The sequence below is a fragment of the Cryptomeria japonica genome, chromosome 11, assembly GCF_030272615.1.
Source record: "Cryptomeria japonica chromosome 11, Sugi_1.0, whole genome shotgun sequence".
NCBI lineage: Eukaryota > Viridiplantae > Streptophyta > Pinopsida > Cupressales > Cupressaceae > Cryptomeria > Cryptomeria japonica.
Window position 1 is genome coordinate 637,229,776 of NC_081415.1, and position 7,981 is coordinate 637,237,756.

The following is a 7,981-nucleotide window of genomic DNA, read 5'->3' on the forward strand; positions in this document are numbered from 1 at the left end:
ATTGATTGCATTAAATTTTGTATTTCTTCAGTGAATTTTTCTATGATTGTAAATGGAGAGGTCTGTGGATTCTTTGAGGCCACAAATGGGCTGCGCCAAGGGGATCCTCTTTCCCCTTCTTTGTTTGTCCTAATGGTAGAGGTGTTGGGCAATTTCATCAAAAGGAGAAATAGTGAAGGTTATTGGAAAGGCATCAAGGTGCATGAAAATTTTGAGGCCATCATGCATTCACAATTTGCGGATGACACAATTTTGTTTGGTGAAGCTTCCATGAAAGAAGCAAAGGAAATCAAGAATGTCTTGGACATTTACACTCAAGCTTTGGGACAGGCGATGAACATGGACAAATCATAGGTCTTCTTCTTCAACACCAACAAACCTCTTCAAACCAAAATTGCGAACTTCTTGGAGTTTAAAATTGGGGTGTTCCCCATCAAATACTTAGGGGTTCGGATCAGCTCTAGTTGCAGGCAGAGTCATATCTAGGAAGATGTGATTCATTCGTACCAATCAAAGTCTGATAGGTGGAAGAATAGATGGCTAGAAGAATAGATGGCTCTCACAAGCAGGATGTTTGACTATGATCAGAGTTGTCCTCTCGACTATTTCGATTTACAGTATGTCTTGTTTCAAGATGTCGCATGTGGCTGGGAGGAAGTTGGATGGTTTGCTCAAGAAATTTGTGTGGGAAGGTACCAAAGATTAGAGGAAGATTCCCCTAATCAACTAGGATACCATATGCCTTCTCAAGGAAGAAGGTGGAGCAGGACTGAGGAAAATGGAACTTCAAAACCTTGCGTTGGGGGTGAAATTGACTTGGAAAATGTATGAACATCCGAACAAGTTATGGTGTAGACTCTTTAGGAGGAAATATTTGGATTTCGAGAATACGAATAGGATCCTTACCATAGCCGATGCTGCTAGAGGTTCTTCGACTTGGAATTTCTTGTGGGGCTACAGGAACATTATTACCGATCATATTTCTTGGTGCATTGGCAATGGCCTGACGGCTATGTTATGGTGCGACTCATGGGAAGGTGAGCAGGTGCTTGGTGACTTATTTGTAGAATGAGAATGGGTCAAAGAGGTTGAAAGCAAGGTCGGCCTTTTTGTTAAAGATTATGTTGATGATAGCTTGAGTAATGGTGGGGTGTTGGGGTGGAAAACTATTGATATTGGAGAGAGAATGTTGTGTTTGAAGTTGGTAGATCTTTTGAAAAACAGATGCGTCTTGCAATCAGAATAGGAGGACACCATATTTTGGTGTGCCTCCAAATTGGGTAAGTATAGTGTGAAATTGGGGTACGAGATTCAACGTCACAGATTGAGAGGAAGCAAGTGGCCTTATTATCTTTGTTGGAACAACATTGGTCTTCCTAAAGCTGGAGCCTTTATGTGGATTTCACTACATGGCAAAATTATGACTGGTGATAGATTGAAGCATATTGGGATTTTAGGATCGAGTTGGTCTGTTATGTGCAAAGGGAGTGAAGAGACAGCTAATCATTTACTCTTTCATTGTCCCTTCATGGATGCATGTTGGGATTGGTTTGTGGATAAATTGTAGTTCTTTTCAGTTAAAAATGAGCTCCTTAAAGATTTCCTTCTTGTGTGACCTAAAGCAGGTCATTCAAAGTGGAGTGGATTGTGGTTGATTACCCTTGCTTTGCTAGTTTGGCACATCTGGAAGGAGAGGAATAGGAGGATATTCAGAGAATCTTGTCTTTCGTTGGAGGAGGTGATTTTCAAAATCAAGGTGGCAATTGAAGAAGTGATTAATGGCAAGCCCCCCAAAGTTAAATTATTCAGGTATTGCAGTTGGGACAGGGATATGGAACGCAATTGTTCGCTCAAGGACTGGGGTTTGGGGTGCCCTCCTGTTCCCAAAACCAATAGGAAGCTAGTTAGATGGATTCCTCCACAATGTGATTGGGTGAAGCTGAATTTTGATGGAGCGAGTAGAGGGAATCCTTCGATTTCAGGTATTGGTGCGGTCATTACACATTCCTCAGGACAATTGATGGGAGGCTTGTTTGGGAGTTCAGGCTTTGCCACAAATAATGAGGCAGAGATAAGGGCATTGGCAGCTGGATTGGACTTATGTGTTCAGAAAGGGTATGACAAAGTCATCATTGAAGGAGACTCACAGATTATCATTAACGGTATTTCAAAATCTAGCTTTCAAAATTGGAAACTAGGTAAGTGGATACCTTATATTAATAAGCTTCTCGGATCCATTAACTCTTTTGAACTCAAACATACTTTTAGGGAAGGAAATAAGGTGGAAGATCTTTTGGCCAATGTTGGGATTGATAAGGATCTTAGTACAATTATATTCGACAAAGAGGATGTAGACAAAGTAGTTTTGGAAGCCATTCTAAATGAAATCCCATATTTGACTCGTACGGAGGTTGGTTAGACATTGATTGATGTTAACACCTCTCGCAAACCGAACCATAGGTGCATAGTTGAGTGATAAAAGGGAAATTAGAACTGTGTTTCGGCTCCTCGTGATTCCTAGTCTACAGAAAGTGGCGCTGACAGGTACGAGTTAGTCATACCTCTAGCAGATCGAAGTATGTGATGGTAGTTAAGAGAGCAGTGCATGGATCCCATAAGATTTCTTTGGAATGGGAGTTTGGATGTTTCCAGTAGTCTACATTCTATTTAAGGAGGTATAGGATAGAGATGAATGTATTATGATTGGATAGCCAAAATGCCACCTTTTGTGGGTCTGAGCTGTGTTAACTGTGGGAACTCTCTGGAGCGACAATGCCTCAACCTGTTCGTGCTGGAGGAAGAAATATGTGGGACAATTATCTCCCTGGTGGATTGTTCCTTGAGCTTAGATCATCATTGGTGTGATGGGCTTGTTTATGGAGCGCTAATCACTCCCATAGTGGATATCCTGGAGTCACAGGTGGAAGGTGTCAGTTTTATGCAAGGATTTGTTAACCCGGTGAACATCCATGCCGTGGCGGATGCAATTTTTGAACCGCGAGAAGGGGTCAGGGAGAGCATCCTGAAGTTGTATTTTGAGCCTGTGGATAACATTTCTTCCGCATCTGATACGGAGGAATCGTCGGGAAATGGGCAGGAGGAGTCCGATGGTGATGAAGACAAGGAAACGGATGCAGAAGGAGAGAAAGAGGAGGAAGCATATGAGGGAGAGGACATGGAAGAGGACATGGAAGAGGAGACAAACTTGGACAACGAAGAGGAAGAGGAGGTTGATGGAGAGGCGGAGCAGAGCAGAGAATAAAGGCCATGTTCGCGAGAGAGGCTTGGTGCACTTTCAAGGTAGGTGTGTTGAGCGGCAACCTTAACAATTTCAGGAGGCTCCTGGATTCGGATGATTGGTGGCTTTTGGAGGGGTCAACTGACAATCTCCTCAGCATAGGGGATGCAGTGGTGGAAATACTTCACTTTATTAGACAGCATTAGGGAATAGGATACTGGTGTTCAGACAGTTTGGGGTGTAATTGCCAGAGTTTTTTGTAGTCGGGTTTTAATTATAGCTATGCTCTCTCCTTAGTTGAAGAGATTTTTGTATTAGATATGTGATAGCATAACTATGTATCTATTTTCTTTTATTAATATAAGACGCTATCCCCACAGCTGATAGCACTTACCTTTATATATATATATGTCTTAAAAGTAATAAAATTTTCTTTTTAAAAACAGAAAGCATATTTAGAGAAATCTTCTTACATTAATACAATATATGTAATTCAAGAGTTTTCGATGCTAGTAAAAGAAAAAGTTAAAAAGTGAACAAACGTGCTGGTATCCTTGGAAGTAGCTTATTGATTCAAAATCAGTTTGCATATCCACGATAAGCGGAAGGAATTAATTAAACAGAGAGTTGTGTTTGATAACAAATTCTCTTACTTTTGAATTCTCCGCCAATTCATCGCATTAAACACAACACTCAGATGAGCATTTACTCACTGGTTTAATGGAACGTTTTTTGAAAAATGCATGCAATGACTTGTTTGACCTGAGTGCGTGCATTTAGGGTAAATTCCTCTCATGTTCATGTGATGTTCCTGTTCTACATTGAAGAATTTATGCACTGCACTGAAAGAACCACTGACATGTTTAAACTCAGTGAGTGTGAGCAGACGGGCTTGAAGAAGCAGGCCAGGAAAGCACCTGGTTTGCTGGAATATAACCAGGCTTCCCAAGGAAATTCGCACCAGAAGTATTATGGCATCTCATCTCCAGCAAATCAAGAGAAAATATTTTGCCAGGGCAAAGAAACCCATATGTGTAATGCTATCAAGGTATGATCATTTATCTTGTTTTTCAAGCTATTCTGATTCATTTAAACAAATCAAAACTTTAAAATATTATTTGAGGAAAGATAATTTGATTTTTTACATCAAATCACACCCCCCATAATGAAATAGAAAATGTTTTGCTTTTAACACTAATAGAATGTTTTCAGGCATCTGAATGTACAATAAGAGAAGATGATTATAACATATGCAAAACGTCTCCGAGGACGCTTATTCGATCACTGCAACAGCAGTCCTCTAGTGATGACTCAGAAATGGAAGAATCATGTGGGCATGATAAATATGAGAAGGGAAAATGGAGTATAAGAGATAACCCCATTGCATGTGCTGATTCGCCGGATATATATGATGACCGACCTGTAAGAAAAGCATCTTCCTGGACAGTTCTCAAAGGCCGAGTGTTATTCAACAGCCCTGAGAATGCTACTCAACAAGAAGAGGAGGAAGAGAAAGAAGAAAATGAAGGAGAAGAGAATGATTTCCTTGACAACTCTTCGCTGTGGTCATCCACAGTTGAGAGAAGTGATTGGGGATCATCAGCCTCTTCAAATATTATTCAGCCTGGGAGTATGGATACCATGCATTTAGAGCACTTACTGGACAATATGTTGCAGGTTGTCTCAAACAATGAGTTAAATTATGGGCGAGACATAATAAAACCAGGAGATGTTGATCCATCCACCTCTTTAGAAGTTGTGAAGTGCAGAGCATGGAATTTCATAGAGCTTTTCTTCAGAAAACCCCTTTGGGTTAAACTGTTTTTGCCTCTATTTTTGGTGGCAATAAAATTGATTTGCGTGCATGATGATTCCCATGTTGTGGTTCCTACTTAATCTTAGCTTACCACAGGATTTATTGTTGAATACGCTGCCAAATGACTACAAAGTAAAAAGAAATTGTAAGTTCGTTCGAGGCATTGAGAAGCTCAATCATGCAAAATGCAATTTCTATTATATATGGGCGATGAATATGAATCTCGACACCATTTTGTTGCGTTTCCCTAACAACACCTATTGTTTACCATCTTTTAGTTTACTCTTCTCAGTCTTAGTTTTCATTCGCTCTATGTTCCATTATTTCCATTTAAATGAAAATAAACATGTAAAGAATAATATTTGGATTTTTTTATTTTAAAATAAAAATAATTAATTTATCACTTAATATTCAAGGGTTGATTTTAATTAGTAAAAATGTTGGGTACTTATTGTAGAGACCCAAGTTAAATTATTCATAGGGATATCTATTGTGGAATTCTATGCTATGACTCTAGATCTTTCATAAAAGATAGTTTCTAAACATAAGTGGATTTCAAAGTAGTGACTCTTGGTCTTCTATAGGTTATTTCTAATGTGTTTGCTCATAAAGAGCTTATAATGGTCTAATGTTGATACTTGTATGATCAACATATTGGTAATCAATATTCAATTCAAAAAACTTATCACCTAATGTTTGTATTGCATGTTTCAATAATTGATATTTTGATTATTATATCTTTTATATTTGTTTCCCCTTGATATACTATTTTCTTCTTATCTTTATTTATGTTAATAGTATATTTTGGATCATTGAGTTTAAAATAAAATAATAATGTTGCAAGATATTTAACACCTCTCCAAAGGTAGGTATCTAATCAAGAAAGCAAACAATTAATATATATAACTTCAAAAAGAAAAATCATTTACATTATTGAAAAAACAAAATTCTAAAAAAATTCATAAACAATTTTGTGTAGTTAAAGATATAGACTAAATTTTGAAAGGAGAATCCCAATCAATATGGTTATCCACCCTCTGTTGGGAAATTCCTAGGCTCAACAAGCGACATTAATGTGTCATCTCCCTTTTCAAACAAATTTTTAAAACTATATATTGAAGGTACCATTTTCCTTCCAAATTATTTGTATATGTAAGGAATAATATCTAGATTCGCTACCAACTATTATTGTAATCAACAATAACCAATAAAAGGTTTTCTATAGTGCAACCCAAAGAGTACATGGTTAGAAAAATATCAAACCATGTAAAAGGTTCAAATTTTAAAACATGGCTCAAGTATTTCTCCCAACCTTAAGATCGACCTAGGTAATATTTTTTAAAGGACTATTTTTAAATATTAAAATAAATTAACCATTTCACACATTTTTGTCTTAGTCAGGTAATACTTCATATTTGTGTCTCTCCTCTTACCTTGGGGAAAATCACAGGGCTTCACTTAGTGAGCCTAGGTTATAGCACATGTGTTTATGGAATACTAAAGAATCCCCCTATTGTCAATAAATATTGCCTAAACTCTTTTTTTTGTCACCCCCTCCCAATACATAGCCCGAATTAAAAGCCCCCCAATTTTCACCAAATATTGTATTTTTTCATAGTCGGAAATAAAAAATCCCCCTATTTTCATCAATAGGCAATATATTACACCCTCATTTTTTTGATATTAAAGCCCCTAATATTAAAATGCATGTGATATAATATTGCCTAGCTAGTGAAGCTCCCATGGGGAAATTATGTATTCTTCATATTTCTAATTATACTTGGGGAAATATTTCATAATGTATTTGTGTATCATTTAAATAAAAAATTGAAAATCACATATTATAATGGCAAGACAATGGTATGTTCTCTCTCTCTCTCTCTCTCTCTCTCTCTCTCTCTCTCTCTCTCTCTCTCTCTCTCTCACACACACACACACACACACATATATATATACACATGTATATATCTATGTATATATATATATATATATGTGTGTGTGTATATATATGTATGTATATATGTATGTATGTATATGTATATATGTATATATGTATATATATGTGTGTATATATGTGTGTGTGTGTGTGCACGCGTGTGTATATATACATATAGTTATGAGACCTTTTCAAAAATATTTCTCCATGATTTTATCTTCCACTCCTCCTTCGTCACATGATATTTTATTAATTGTATAATGTGTGATCCTAATAGCACTATAATGTTGAAAATTGCACATTCTAGCAATTTCACACTACAACATGCTTAACTTTAGCCCTCTGATATTAAATATATTAATTACAACATTTTATCAATTGAATTATATATTTTTTTAATTTTTGTGACAATTCAAGATTTCCAAATCTATTATTTTTATGATGGGAGCACAATGTTTTGATGTCTACATTGTGATTCCAATCATTGTTAGATTCTTACCTTCCCACTAATAATTCAAAAAGTAACACTCCTACATCTAGTGTTGATTATCTAAGGCATCTAAACTTTTTCTTTAGCTAAGATGTCTATATTTCTCAGACTCACTGGTAGGAGTACCGAAGTCAACAAAGGGTAACATGCCAAGATTCTTTGAAATAGATATTACTATTTCTATAATTTCATTTTTAAGATCCTCCTTGGCATCAGGGATAACTTTAAGAAACCACCCCCCGGGCAACTGTGTCAAACCCTGGCGAATCAAACATTATTTTCGGGGGGAAATTTTCATATGGACGGCGAAAAAATATTTTGTATTGCCGATTTTTTTTCTAGTGTACAAAAATTCCATAAATTTCTAGCGAATTATACCTTGTTTTATGAGGAAAATATATATTGTAAGAGGCGAATAATTTTTGTTAAAAGGAACAAATATATAATTGTATGGGCGAAAAATTTTACTCCGAAGGAAAAATTATTTAAATGTATTGGCGA

The 7,981-nt window shown here is 36.6% G+C and overlaps 1 protein-coding gene across 1 annotated transcript; it reads left to right on the plus strand.

Moving 5' to 3' along the window:
- Nucleotides 1-4,050: 4,050 nt before the first annotated feature.
- LOC131063107 (uncharacterized) lies at nucleotides 4,051-5,324 on the plus strand. Its single transcript, XM_057996879.1, has 2 exons — nucleotides 4,051-4,286; nucleotides 4,451-5,324. The coding sequence occupies exons 1-2, from the start codon at nucleotides 4,071-4,073 to the stop codon at nucleotides 5,132-5,134; spliced, it is 900 nt and encodes a 299-aa protein (XP_057852862.1). The 5' UTR covers nucleotides 4,051-4,070; the 3' UTR covers nucleotides 5,135-5,324.
- Nucleotides 5,325-7,981: the final 2,657 nt, after the last annotated feature.